We start from the raw sequence: 16,106 nt of genomic DNA, 5'->3' as shown, positions 1-16,106 counted from the left end.
TGAATTAAATAGCTTTAGATTAAAAGACAACTAAATTTTAAAATATATGCATTTATGCATATTGACACATATGTATACATTGTTAATATGCTTCTCTACAGATACTGTATGTTTTTTTTAAAAAATTCATTTTCTCCCAAATATTCTTCATTGTGAACTACACAATTCTGAACCAACAAACTAATCATTTCTCAATAGACTACATAAAAATTATACCTTTACCCTTCGGTGAACACTGGTTACTCTTTGACTTTTTAAGAGTAAAACTCTCACTTAAAAAAAAAAGTGAACAAGTAGAGAAATGTGTGCTATGGTTTAGAAATGGCCATTTAGCCAAATTGCATACTTGTGCTGTGTCAGCGTCCTGGCAGAGTCATCTCATTCCACCGGTCTAATGGATGGCAATTGAATTTAATTAGCAAAACTCCTTTGACTTAGTTTCATACTGTGCTGAATGTAATGGAATCTCTCCTCTCCCTCTATCCCTCCCTCTCTCTCTCTCTCTCCTTTTCTCTCTTTCTTATATTCAGCTAAAAATGTCCTTAACTGCCATCTACTTTAAGAATATTAAAGGCTATACATTATACTTAAAAGAGATAATACAGTCATCTCCTTCCCCATGACTTAAATTTAGTTACTGCATTATATAACATAAAATAATTAAAAAGATACTTTGATAGTGATACACAGTATAGATTCAATTACCACAATGTATCCATTAAAGGTACTTTTATAGTATGAATAAAATGCAAATCCTCTTTATGGATCAATACCAGAACATAATTCTCTTCTTTCTCCTCAAAAAAGGAAGTTAACTATTATAAATCATCTTCACATGAAAATGGTAAAAAGGTATTCCTTTGAAAGTGTTCTGTTAATCTCAATATATATTAAGAATGTTTCTTTCTCTACTGTATATCTAAATTTCAGCAATATTTGATAACCAATGAAAAGAAGATTTATTGACCAGTTTTATATTCATTTAAATGTCTGACACTAATTCAGAGAACTCTTTCTATTAATTAAATAATCCTTTCTAACTAAAATCAAGCATACACACACACACACACACACACACACGTTCCTAAGGGATTCCAAGTAAATATTACTACCCTGCCTAACTTTTGCCTGGCTGGGCACTCTGAGACAAGTTCCTATGATTGATTATTGTGGTATCTCTGAATCTTTGACTTTGAACCATAACCTTTTTTGCGAACAATGACAGTTGGGAACTACCATTTGCCATCTGTAGAGATGAGGGGGGAAAGGACTTCATGTACATTAATCAACCAATTAAGAACAGACTTAAACAAAACACTAAAGCATAATAAACCCCTGACTGTTTAATAGCTTTCTACTTTTAATAGTTGTCTTTCTGCAGTCTGTTCACAAGATTAGGAGTAATCTGTTCAAGACTTAACAAAAATTGCATGAAGAAAAGGGAAAAAAGTATACCCATCTGAACCAGGCATTTTAAACTGTGACAAATGATACTTATGGATTCTTAAGTTCAAATCAAAATTGAAGAGGTTGATCCACACACCACAGTATAAAAGAATCTCAAGTCAATAGAAAACTTTTGGCACTTGTCTTCAAAAACATCTAAAATGGTTAGTACATAGAAATGAACCTCTTATTTTGAAATTTTAGATGACTACATTCTTAAAAACACCATTTACCCAATAATTTGTACTATACCACTTGACAAAAAGCAATTTGGCAGGAGAATTTGAGGTTTTAATGATCAGTAACATAGAGCAAACCTAGTAAGAAAGACAGGAAAAAATAACAAAACTAGGTAAGGACTTGCTCTTTCTCTGATTAAAACATTATCAGTAAATGTAATATTTAAGTAGTAATAAGGCATTAACAGAGTCTCATTCACAAATAAAAAATAAATAGTAAATCAAGGAAAAAAGCCAAGGATTCCCAGGCTCACAGATTAATTCAACACTGAATTGTAGGTACCAGCAGTACAGTGAGAAGTTTAAGGAAAACAAAGCATAAGATTAGAATAGCAGAAATTGAAATGTTATTGTTTGCTTTTGATATGATTATCTATGCAGTAACCACAAAATAATTTGCAGACAAATTACTGACTGAAAATATGTAAACAGAGCTGGATGTACGATCATCATACAAAAATTAACTGTATTTCTATACTAGAAAAACACAGCTTAAAAATATACTTAAAAGAACACAATTTACAAAAGCAGCTTCACAAAAAATGTTCACAACCTGAGTGAAAAATAATTTATGGAAAGATAACATCTAAATAAATGGAGAGGCATACCATGTTCATAGATGTGGTAAGATCTGATAGGAAAAATATGTCAATTTTCATCAAATTCATCTGTAGATTCAACACATTACTGAAAGAGATCCATACAAGATTTTTCATGAAACTTGACCAAATTATTCTATCACCTCACACCTGTTAGAAGGGCTGTTACCAAAAGAAAAAGACAATAAATAAATGTTGGTGAGGATGTAGAGAAAAGGAAATCCTTGTGTACTGTTGATGGAAATGTAAACTGGTATAACACTATGGAAAACAATATGAAGGTTCCTCAAAATATTAAAAATAGTACTACTATATGACTGGTAGTCAATACAAGATACAATATAACTGGTAGTCAATGCAAAATATGACAATATTTATCCAAAAAAAGCAAAAGCACAAATTCAAAAAGACTTATGTGCCCCCATGTTCACTGCAGTTATTTACAATAGCCAAAGTATGGAAACAAGTGTCCATTAATGGATAAAGGGATAAAGAAATTGTGACATACACACACACACACACAGAGGAATACTATTCAGCCACAAGAAAGAATGAACTCTTGCCATGTGCAACAACATGGATAGACCCTGAGAACATTATGCTAAGTGTTGTAATTTAAATGAAGAAAGACAAATGAACTTTTGTGATCTCTCCTAGATGTGGAATGTAAGGGGGGAAAAAGCACACAGATACAGAGACAGATTGGTGATCGTCAGAAGCTGGAGAGGGGAGGGGTTGGAGGAGACTGGGAGAAATGGCTTGAGGGGGTCAAGAGGTAAAAAGAAATTCAATATTAACAATCTATTTGAAACCACAGCTCTATGGTACATCTTGATAAATATAAAAGGACATTAAAAAAATAAATAAAATATATATGGAATAAAAGTGTCAAGAATAACAAAAAACACCTTTTAAAAAGGTGTGAAGGGTTTGCCCTATCAGGTATCAAGACTAACTATAAGGGCTTAGCAACTGAAAAAACATGCTGTTGGTACAGGGTAAACAAACTGATCACTGGAACAGAATAAAGAATCCAGAAACAAACCCACACAAATATGAAAGCTTAATAAATGATAGAAGTAGCATTGAGGATCATCTGGAGAATAGAGAAACTATTCAATAAACAGAGTGAAACTATTATTCACAGACAAAAAAAATTACATTAGATCCCTCTCTCACACCCTACACAAAAATAACTCCACATGGTGTACAAACTTGGGAGATGAACATTTAAAGATGTATAAAAATATATATATATTTCTAAACTCAGAGCAAAGAAGGATATTTAAAGCACAACACAAAAACACTAACCACAAAACAAAGGAATAATAAACTTTACTATATTATAATTATGATATTTTGTTCTTCAAACATACATAATGAAAAGACAAGCCACATACTATGAAAAGATATTTACAAACACTTAATACAAAGGAGTAGAATTCAAGATATATAAGGAACACTGAACAAACCAAGAAGAAAGAGACAAGTAACAAAATAGAAAAAAAATGAGTAAAAAACATAAGTATTTATTTCACAGACAAGGAAAGATAGTGGCTCTTAGATATAAAAAAATTTGTTTAATTTCATTATTAGTTAAATTAGAAATACAAATTAAGACCATAGTGAAATACCATTTTGTAGTCACCAGAGTGGGAAAAATTAAAAATCTGGCAATCATTAAGTGTTGGAGAGGATATCAATGGGATTTTTTGTATACTGCTACTGCCAGTGAGAGTGTAAACAGGTACAACTACTTAATAAAATAAAATAACATTATTTTTTTTTAAATGTAACATTCATACACGCTGTGATTCCACAATTACACTCTTAAAGTATATACCCTAAAGAAACTCACACACATGCTCTAGAAGACATGTTACCATTTATAAGGCTTGTTAGTAGCAAGAAAATAGAAACATCCCATAGCTCCATCACACAATGGCATATTATGCAAGAGAGAAGAAAAAAATTATGCTACATGCAGCAACATTAGAAACATAATGTTGAGTGAAAATGAAATTTCTAGAAGCATATATATGTATATATAATTTTTGTAAAATTTAGTAACAAGCAAAACTAACAATGTATTTAGTACAGGTATCTGTGATGAAAACATTTCTTTTATAGGAGGGGAATAATAAAGGCAATACTTAAGATAATAGGTGATATCTTCAGGAAACAAGTAAATGCAAGATATTGGTAATGTTCTCTTTCTTGGGTGAAGTGGTAGGTTTATAGGTCTTCATTATTATGTGTTATAACACATATATTCTTACGTTGAAAAATAAAGTGAAAATAAATAAGAAGTCAAACCAACAATGCTTATCAAAACAAAAAGAATTTTTCACAATGACCCTTTCAGCAACAGGCCTGAAAAAGTTTTAAGGAAATACATCTGAATTTCTATTTTGAATTATTTTAATAATGATGTCCCTTTTTCCCCCAAGAAAATAAATGAATAGTCAAATTAAGGGGAGAAAAATCTTCATTCTTTTTTACTTGACTGATGTGAACAATCTGTATTTTAAACCCAAACTCAGCTCCCCATGCAAACAGGAAGGATGCATATAAGTGATATAGGAGGTAGCTCTAGTGTACAGACAGCAGATAGTCCACCTCTCTGTTTTACTTAAAATGCATCAGTCAGTCTTTTAACATTCCATTTCACGTCCTGATTATGCTTGGTTTCAAAGAAACTTTTATTCCTGGGAAGGGGCTAAAAAAGGATGATCCAGGTTTGTTGGAAATAGCTGGTCAGAAAAACATATATACACACACACACACCACATAACATGTATCTTTATATATCATATACATGTGTATATGTATATATACATCTGTATACATACATGAAGAAATCAACAAGGTTGGATTTTTGTGGTTTTGCAGATAGGGGATGATATATAAATATAAAGTTTCCTTCCAATGATAATATTTAATATCGGATTATAGAACAGAATTTCTATGAATAATCTCAAATGTTTTTTAAACCTGACTGAACATGAGTGGCATGCAGCACTCAAAGATGAATTTCACTGAATTGCAGAGTTCCTCATTTCATCACAAGCCCAGTCAGAATTTCACCGCATCCATTTTTGAAGGTACATAGATAGACTATTCTCTAAAAAGGTATTCTACTTCAAAATGCCTTCCCAAGCATGCTGAACTAAGAACTCAAAATAATAATGTCTGTCCATCTAACTATACTTTGCCAGAATGAAGGTGCTCATCTTCTCTCAGATACAAAAGTACAATAAGAGAATTAAGTAATAATTAAATGAGTTAGGATTTCACTGATAAGCATAATAGTGGCTGATATCAAGTTACTCTCTACCAGTCAAGATCCCTCCATTATATGCCGTCTAAACATATACTGCTCACAACCTGAGAGGTGTTCGACCAGTCACACCGAATAGAAGATTAATACTACAAGACAGGCCACGAATTCACTGCTGTAGCATCAACTACATTATGAAGTTAGAAAATAACCAATTTTTCTAAGATGCTATCATTTCATTAAATATCCTTTAGAGATCAATAATATTCTAAGGAAGAGGAAAATTAGAGGGCTTCCTAAATCATGTTCTTGACATTAAACAGTTTTAGTATAATTTTAAGATAGGAAACAGAGATATTTACCTCTTTAATACCTGAATAGTATTTTTGCATTTAAAGATAATCCCAAATTACTGTATAAAAGTCTACAACACTGAATAGATATTTCTACTTCTGAAGATTCTTACTACTTTATAAGCAACTAAGCTATACACTGACCTTTACTTAAATCTTACATTTCAGAAATATTAAAAAAATGCAAGTTTTCTTATTATTTAAGTAGTCATAAAATGTCCCAATCCTAGGAAGTACAATGGAAACTCCCTTGCTTTATACCACTTTGCAAAGGGCAAGCTGGTACACTATCCTCTCTGCAGCTTTGAGATCCAGTTAGAATGTAAGTGAAAAAAAATTACATTCTAGCTTTCATTCCCCACTCAAATATTTTTGGTGACTGCTCACCAAACAAGATGGCCCAAATCTGGTCCCTTTCAGCATTCTATGAAAACACAAAAGAAGACTTATTCTCAGCCCTTTAAAGCAATTTAATTTTCATACAATTTTGTTTTGTTTCTCATTATCTTTAATTTTTTAGTTTTTTTATAAAAAAAGGAAGAAAGAAATGTATATTCCATCAAAATGTTTCCACTATCTTTTGCTGAAACCAGTAGGAGCTTTTAGATATAAAGACAGGGCAAGACAGAAACACTTTACGGGAAAATCTGCAGTGGAATGGTTTTGATAATGAGCATGCCTAGAGAAATAAAATCATGAATGCTGTATGTGCTGGGGGGAAGAAACTCTTATCTTCAGTTGGGTTCTGTTTCCCTTAGAGAGGCTTATGTTACCTACAATCAATAGGTCTCCAATTAAACAAAGAAGATTTACATATGCTGGTGCATTCTGGAGCTAACGAAATTGGTCTAACAGTTTTAATGAGAGTAAAGAACTGGATAGGAAGGGGGAACTGAGGAGTTCACCATACATAATTGGTCCAACTTCTTAATGCTGATCTTTAACTTTACTACTACTACTGCCTTTGGCCTCTCCCAACTTTGGTTAAGTAACCATGCCCAAACAGACCCTATTCAGTGAGGGTAGACATATAAACCTGCAAACATTCAAGAGAGAGAAGGATATGCCTGACAGACACTTTCCCTGCAGAACAAGAGAGTATGTGATCCAAACCAAAAAAAGTATGTGTCGAGCCTGAGGAAAGGGTTCCATTTTTAATCAAGATTGCATTCTTTTAAAACTCAACACAATGAAATGAAAATCCTTAATTTATCCTCCTGGCAGGGTACCTAGCACATAGTAGGTACTTGATAAGGGACTGTGGGTATAAAGGTGATTTCCTCACGTATATGCTGGAACAAAGGCTGTATTGCTCCAACACCTCCAGATCATCTTTTCTAAGTAAACAGTTCAGATAAAAGTTAAGACCAGGATCTTAGATGGGAAAACAAATAGCCTGAACAGTTTTCTATTAAAAAGTCTAGCATCATAAGACCTTTACTTTCAGAAGTATAATTAATTCACATGTCAAAAACCCCTTTAGGTTAATAGGAAACTTTATATTTTGGTGAAGAAACAAAAATCAGTTAACATGACAGGGTAAGGGGGGGAAATCATTCTGACAAAAAAAAAAAAAAAAATTAGGGTTAAATTCAGTCCTGAGGTGAACACCCAAAACCTATATTATGTTACTTAGTTTTAAAATTCATATTATAAACAAAACATTGTTTGTTTTGTTCAACCCAGATTCTCCATTAACAAAGACACTGAGCACATATTGAATGCCAGGTCCTATGTGCCCCTATGGGGGGGTCCACAAAAATGAATATAATGAATATAACCCAGTCCCAGCTTATAAAAAAAAATCACAGCCCAATTTGAAGGCAGATTATTTTAGTGAAATACAGGAAGTGATAATTCTGAGTACTAATCTGTGGCTAACAGGATGCTATAGGACTGTAGGGAAGAAGCCCTTGGCCCAATGCTGGATTGAAAAGAAAACAAAGGTGGGTAAGGACATTCTGAGTAGCAGGAATAACACAAGAAAGGAACAAAAAATACATAAATATACAGCATGGGCATATACTATAATATAAAGTGTGGGTGGAGACTTAGGTGAGACAGGCAGGAAAACAGGTTGCCCCTGTACATTCCATGCACCAAAATTTTCATTTATGTCTTTGCATGTATACTTTCCACTTTTGAGGTTAGTTGTGTTCACTGGTTAACTCAATCCAGAAAGGTGATTTATTCACTTTAATTATTCCTCAATTGTCTAAATACATCTTACCCTTTGCATCTACTATCTTGATTACAAATAAGAACATTCAACAACGCATGGCTCAGTGAAAGGGGCCTTGTCAGAGGCCCGAGTCACTCCACACTTTGTTCCTTAAGTCCTGAAAGTGCTTCTCAGAGTTCATTTCGGCTCCTGCCTCCGAAAGTTCAAGGATCCAAGGCTGATTCATTAGAGTTTATTGAAATATCACTCTGGTGGGAATCTGGCTTTGGGGATTCATTTCAAATTTAAAGACAAGCAATCCTTTTCCCAGATGTTGGACTCAGACAATCAGAATATTCTGAAACAAATCCCTTCTAAATAATGGATTATAAAACAGAAAGGCTGTTAGACTGTAGACTCCTAATTTTAACCTGAATATATATAATTAAAAATATATGGCCTTAATGAAGGCTATCATTAACATGTTCAGTTTTATTCATATTACATGAATAAACAGATTCAAGAACAGAATAAGCCTATATCTGTAAAAATGCTATTCAAAATCATAAGGAAAAAAAGGTGTGCTTGGGGGAGAGAAAGAGAAGCAGTGAATCTAAAGATTAGGAGCAAAAAACAGATTTTCAAATTTGCTAAACTTGGAAATAAGACTCTTAAAGGAAACATCAAGTATTGCTGAAATCATCAGGTATATTCTGATTATTTATATCCAGGTGGCTTATTTAATCTAGAGACAACATGGTTTTCCCTGGATAAATAGAAACACTAATATCCCATGAACTCTATCAAGTTTGCCTCCCTTCTCTTTCTGACTGTAAAACAAAGAAATCTGTCTTGAGTTTCATGATGTCCCACATGGTACTGTGACTAATCTCCAACCATTTTTATTTACAGTGTTCAGAATAAGTTTCTATGACAATCCCATGCCATTCTCAATGTAACACACACATTTTCTGCCTTTTGAAAATAATTACAGAACAAATCACTTTTATGCACTCTATACAAAGAAAAGCACACATATTAATAGCTGGAGAAAGAGATTTCACTTTCAGATTAAACAACAAGAGATAGAGAACAAAAAAAAATTGCAGTGTACATTGTTTCAGACCACCAGCTTTTTGTCGCTGTTGTTTGAATTCCATTGATCAGATATGCAATAGTCCTCCTTCCTATCACCATCTGCACACACTTCCCAAAAGACCCCCACAGCTGTCCCATTAACACACTAATACACACTCACACACGTGGGACCTCTTCTTCCCCACACACATGGGACCTCCTCTTCCCATGCTTTCTATCTGAATGCAATACATATTTGTTTTCGGGTTAACAAGAGAAAAAAAGGCAAAAAGCTTGAGAACTCGGACAATTTTACAATCCATCTCAATGTACAAGTCTTAAGATTGCTAACTTTCTTCGGATACGGAGCAAAATAGAGAATTTAGGTGGCTTTGCTACTGGGACTTGGCTGTGTTTTAGGAACTACTACCAACTGCCAAATGAATTCACCATGGTTTGCTCTCCAAGGCCTTGCCTTCCTTTCTGTTTGTTACTCCCTCATTCTCCTGCTGGTTAGTTTTCCTGTAACTGTTTTCTACTTCAGCATTACTAGAAGGATGTCCATAGAAAAAAGAAATAGAACTTCCTTGTGCACCACCAGCTTTCTTCAGAGAAAACAGGCTACAGTGAACTATTAAATAATGGAAACCACCTGTGCCCTGTCCTGTCTGCTTGGATTTTCTTTCCATTTACATAGATATCTTTTACATAAGAAAAGAAAAAAATGTAATACTTAGTAAAAGTATCATCATATGATAGAATTCCTCCATGTGCACCAACTATACAGTAAAAAGAACACCTGGTTCTGTAGACGTTTAAAACCTCATACAGGGTACCAATTGGAAAGATCCTAATTATAAAACATCAGAAGTTTTTAAGTCCTAAGATGGCATCAACTCATCTCATAGTATTTTCTCCAGTTTGCTTCTTTGGCACCTAGCACAGTGCCTAATAGGTAGTAAGTGTGTAAAAACATGTTTCCTAAACTGAGTCGTCAATAACATGGTAGAAACTGTCAAGAAAGGCAACCGAAATAAATCTCCTGTATCAACACCAACCTTGATGCAAGTGATCATAAGAGGCTTACAACTGCTCTTCAATCTACACAAGAATTTCCCATCTCCAGGGGTCCTGATATGCTCCTGTAAAATGAAGGTTTCCTCTAACTTTCCTTCAAGGTATAAAACCCTGAGTCTATCAACAAACCAGAAAAAGCTCTAGATGCTCACTACTCTTTAAACTTTAGAGAAACCAATGGCTTTCAGCAGTATTGTGTACTTGCAGAGAACACATTTTTACCCTGTCCACAAATTCAGAGGTGGAGTTTAGAGAATCTGATACAGGGGAACACCTTAGAGAAAAAAAACAGGCTACAGAAGGGTGTGACCCAATTACTAACCCAACCACTTACCAACCATGTACCATGGACCCATTACTCAGCTTTTGGGTTTCCGCACCTGCATAAAGGCAATTATAAAAGTCCCCCTACATAAAGTTTAAGGTTTATATGAAAAGCTGAAAAAACAATATATAAAAAAAAGCCAATTTAAATATTACAAAGGTTAGCAACACAAGTCTGGGGTCTGAGGGATCTGGCTTTAATTCTGGCTTAGCCACTTAACACTGGTGCAACCCTGAGTGATTTACTAACTCTTTGAACCTCTGTTACCTGAATAATAGGGGTAACCCATCAACCATCTCTACTGGTGCCCACCACCACCACCACCACCACCCAATATGAAAAAATCAACTTGGAGAAGTCCAAAAGGAAAACAAAATAGAAACAAAGAAACCCACATAAACCAAAGAAACCCATATCCACAATTCAGAAAACCAACAAAATCAATCCTAAGAAATGGCACCCAGATATTGTAAACTTCTTGAAGTGCCCGAAGTGACTAGAGTGTCAGAGAATGCTCTGGAACAAAGCGAAATGCACTGTCCTCACAGCTGCTCTGTCTTCACTTTTAAACAAGGTAATTAGTAATAAAGGACCAAAAATGTGACTCTCTAATGTGACTCTACATTGCTCTCCAATTTGTTTCCCCCAAATCTGCTGTCTCATGACATGGTTCTGCTTACTCAGCATCACCCCAACCCCAGCACCTCCGAGGCTCAACTGCAAATAAAGTAAAAAGCTATGCATAATCATTCTTTATATAGCAAAATTGAAAATGTCTCTCTTTGAAGAATTACAAAGCTTTCTGTCTGAAACCTCTGACCTTTCTAGAGAAATCAGAGTCACTATAGTTTAAAAATGTAGGTGGTAAAAGTACAAAGGCTTACATTTATCCATCTTGCATGTTTGCGGTCTTTTCTGAGAAGAGGGGCAAATATCTTTAGAACAATTAGTTCTTCAACCCTAACATTTCAGACTGCAATATCATTCTCCATTGAACTGTATACATCCTGGACCCAGTGAGATGGTACTTACTGTTTATTTCTATTCCCACTTTACAGAAAATCTAAAATACCTAAGTCCGCCATCTCTTTTTAAAAATAAGACTTTTGTCTATACAGCGAGTGAGCCAAGAAAATAAAAATCCATTTGCATCTTCCTAAAAACTACTGTAATTCTTAATTTGGTGGGGAGGGAGGAACTTTCAAAAGTACACTGAAAAGAAAAAAGAATTCTTAATAAAAGTCCTTGTCACATATTAAGAAGCCATACAATAAAAGTATTGCAGTGACTATCTTTCCCTGACAGGAACATACAACAATAGCTATGCTGTGGAACAGCATCAAGTTACAAAGACTTCATTCTCAGAAGTTACTTGAAACTACTCTACAAAAGAGAACCTCTACCACTGAAAAGAAGGGGAGAAAAAGGCAACTAAATGAATCAGTCAGAAATCTTAGTAACTTAATAATCTTTATAAATATGCATCCATGCAAAAATCTTGCCACAGTCATCCAAAGATGCAGACAAACTTTTGCCAAATTCTTATCCAGAATCCTTGCTTCATCTTAAATGCTTGTAACCCACTTATCTTTAACTTCAATTACTTAATGCTAAAAATATACTCTCAGGTGTATGTTGTTTTCCATCAACATTTTTAATATCTAATATTATTTATGAGTGTATTCAGCCTAAAATATATTGATGAGTTTCCTTGCTAATCTGCTAATTATATCTGAGCCCATGCAGCTCTGTTTAATAGTATGCTATGAAGGTTTACAGGCAGATACACAGTATCTTAATTACTCATTCTGTAGCAAGCTCTTAAAGCTCTCCATTTCTCATTCACTTGGAATGTTTAAAAATGCCATGAAGAAGGGCTTGATGTCATGTCAACACTGAGATCCATCTGTTTGTGGCCTTCTTTTGACTATTCCTTCTGCAGCCAAAATTTTCATGAAAGTTGAGAATTTGTCAACCTAAAGACTTGTAATGTCAGCTCCTTTGAAAGGCAATGGCAAATTTGAGAGTGACAATGATGGGTCCCATACCTACAGTATTCACTTTACAGAGGAGCTTAAAATTAAATAACCAACCCCTTCAACAACATACAGGATTCCGAATGCTTCTAATAGGACGAGAGGGAAGAGGTAGGCATGAAACACTGGATAGTTTCAAGTTTCCCATATTAAGTAATATGTCCCTAATTTTGAAAATTAAGTGAAAATCGACATAGTAGCACTGCAGTTCCTATTATTCACTGACAAGTACCTTTCCCAACCAACAATTACCACTCAGATCAAGCTATATGACTCATCACAGATACATCTTCCCCAAACAGCGTGACCATGTTGCACTATCCAATCATGGGCTGGCAAAATTACAAAACGAAATAAAATCACCCAAACCCTAGCAACAAAGACAACAGCCTGACAATGGCAGATGCTGAACAGGCATAATACAAATTTTTAAAGATATTCATTTTTTAAATATATTTTATTGTTATTTTTATTTCATATCAATTTGTTAACCCATAAAACATTTCAAAAATAGCCATTAAAATATTTACATGACTATATGTGCCATGGAAACTGTTTATGTCTAGAAATTCATTGGTTATGGGGACCACCACACACACTCATCAGGGACATCAAAAGACAGACACTAAGGAACTTGATGAAGAGGACAAACAGCGTATAGTCCTATTCTTTTAATTGAAATTCTTTTTTATTTTCAATTTTATCACTTACCAAACACCTCAGTTTTCCCTCTAAAGCCAGTCACATTTCTATTTTATTCAGTATAAGTTCAGTTCAGCAGCTTATTTTTTAAAATAGACCTCAGAAGAATTAATATTTGTAATTAATTGATGTAGTAGAAGTTATAATTACCAGTCTTTTTTTTTCTATTTACAACTACGACAATTTAGATTTTTGCACCAAAGTCATTAAGAACTAATCTTGCCTAAGTTTAAAGAAATGAAGATAAGGGCATTAAATAAATCCATCAATAAATCAGCTATTTAAGGGCAACAAGATGAAATGTTCTTATTTTCAATTTTTCTCCTTTCTCTTTTAAATTTAAAAACTATTTTTAACTAATAAAATTCCATTTTTGCTTTCCTTTAAATAATAACACATAAGACCATAATAAAAAATATATTTTTGGAGCAAAATAAATCTAAATTGTTAAATCTAATCACTAAGGGAAATTACAAATATGTATTTCTTATGCACATAGAAAATATGTACAAAAATCTACCTAGTTAAATATTATATGCAATTCTTATTTTTAGAATAATGATGGCTTTAATTCCCAATGGCTCTCCAAAGCATCTAGAACCAATTCATCTAAATTTATCTTTTAAAAAAAAATTTTTTTTTTGACCTGGGTCATAATGCTTCTATTCACTAAACTTAAACATTCTAAAAACAAGAAAGAACAAGTCATTCCGGATTTTTTACCTCAACACTGACAAGAACAAGACCATTTCTCTCTGTTATCCAAGTATAGCTTATTCTGTGCTAAGAACTGAACTACACAGTAAAATACCTCCATGGAAAGGATTGGATTGTGACTTTTTATTTCCCTTTGATTCAAGCTAGGTGTATGACACCACTTAAATGACATCCCTTCCCAGACAAAAGGGTATAAAGACAGATAGAAAATGGATCTGAATTTTATTCTTAAGAGCATTGGATTTGGAATCAGAAGGCCTGGGTTTACTCTTGCTCTGCACGAATCACTTGGCCACTCTGATATGTTTTTTTCACCTGTACAAATGGAGAGGGCATTACTTAGTCACAAGAATAAGAAAGATAGAAAAAGAAAGCTTCAATGATAGCAAATCTTAGTATAGTGTTTGCCACAAAATAGACACTCAGTAATACTAAGTTACTTGCCTTCCTTCCTTCCTACCTTTCATGCATCTCTTTTTCTCTGTTCTCAATCGATCTAGGTCCAAAATATTTACCCCTGGAAAAGTATGTGAAAGACATGGAGAGAAATAAGTTTAAAGTTCTTAAAGAACATTAAAGCTATTCTACTTCAGGCTCCAGTTACTAGGATCATCCTAACCCTTTCTGAGTTTGAGATTAGCAATATGTTACATGTTAAAGAAGACCAACACTCACTGAAATACGTAACATAAATGAACTTCTGTCTCTCAATTTTATCTTGTTTAGCTTCTTTTATAAACAAAACAGAGTAAATATCTTCTCTATGGAGTTGCCACAATTTGTCATTTGTAAACTTATTTCACTGCTTCATAAGCCATGTATTTTTAACTATAATATTAATGGGGAGCCTAATTCTCTTAGATAAAATATACTTTCACATTGTGAAATTATCAGAAGAAAACATGAAGCATTGTTTTCTGTTATTTTGAGAAAAATCCTAGGGAAAAACTAATTTCTGTCTTAGCAGCAGCTACAGAATTCTGGTAAATTAGGGGACACTAAAGTTTAGACTAGTAATTTGTATCTTACAGTTGCCTTAATGGGAGACAGCCAAAATGCTGACCCATAAGTTATCCCCTTAAAAAGCAAAATGATAATAATAAACATCACAATATCCCCCTTTAAAAGTTTATGCATACCACAGTGCCCCTAACTGGACCCCTAAAATATAAACAAGACTTTTTGTAAAACTTGTCTTTCTAAAATACTGAATAGAAACTCTAAAAGCCCCAAATAGTCTCTTAGCCTAAAACAAGCTATGTGAAAAATTGTAGTGATTATTAAGTTCTCCACTTGGTATCTCGCTGCTCAGGATCCTTTTACAGTCATTACTTAAACCAAAACACTTTTTAGACCATCTCCATTTGCGATTAAGTTCACGGTTTTATGTTTCTCTTAACAAAGCATGTCAGTTTGTTTATTTGCTTCCTCCTCCACCTGACTTCTTCTTTCCCCTTAGCCCACTTCCCAAGGATTTATAATGTACAGTACATTTAAAAGCAAGATCTAACTTCTAAATAACCATGGGGAAAATCATTGCTGAAGTGATAATAAACTAGTGTTTAGTAAGTACATTGACTTCAATTTGTATTTTGTTTTTTCTATTCCAATCACAAAATTGTTTTCAATAATCTATATTAACATTTGAGAATAATTAGAATTGCTGCTGTTTCTGGGCAAGTTTTAAACACTGAAAGGCTGTTATGCATCCTCTGAAAGCAGCTTGAGGTCTTGACCAAGTGGAACACCCAGTCCTACTGTGTACAGCAGTACCACAAAAAGGCTGTGGCTCCTCCCACACTAGCCCTCAATAGGCTTAAAGTAATGCCATTCATCACTGGGGGGGAAAAGAAGAAAAGGCGAACCCAAGCCAGCAGCTCTGGAAATTTCTTACCAACACTCAAATCTCTTGGCCCTAAATGAGGTGACCTCCGTTCGTAGATTTACTCTAGAACAACTCTTTCTCCCTATTCTTAAGCAGGCTCTGCCTTGAATTTCCATCTCTTTCACCATTCCAGATAAAAGATATTGTTACTACTTTCTAGAGGAAGAATATTGTTACTATCCTCAGGGTACTCAGAGAACATTCAGGAT

At 34.0% G+C, this 16,106-nt stretch overlaps 1 protein-coding gene across 13 annotated transcripts in view; it reads right to left on the bottom strand.

The window, feature by feature from the left end:
- Nucleotides 1–16,106, bottom strand: part of NFIA (nuclear factor I A) — a 542,941-nt gene that overhangs the window by 319,495 nt on the left and 207,340 nt on the right. For 5 of the 13 annotated variants that reach the window (XM_073234026.1, XM_073234025.1, XM_073234027.1 and 2 more), the window contains exon 3: nt 14,473–14,529. The exons of the other annotated variants lie outside the window; for them this stretch is intronic. In XM_073234026.1, coding sequence (XP_073090127.1) covers nt 14,473–14,529 — 57 coding nt within the window. The remainder of the gene's footprint in view (nt 1–14,472; nt 14,530–16,106) is intronic. 13 annotated transcript variants of the gene reach the window in all.

This window comes from Manis javanica, chromosome 4 (genome assembly GCF_040802235.1).
Source record: "Manis javanica isolate MJ-LG chromosome 4, MJ_LKY, whole genome shotgun sequence".
NCBI lineage: Eukaryota > Metazoa > Chordata > Mammalia > Pholidota > Manidae > Manis > Manis javanica.
Note: the sequence above shows the minus strand (reverse complement) of the source record. Positions and strands in the feature narration are given on the sequence as shown.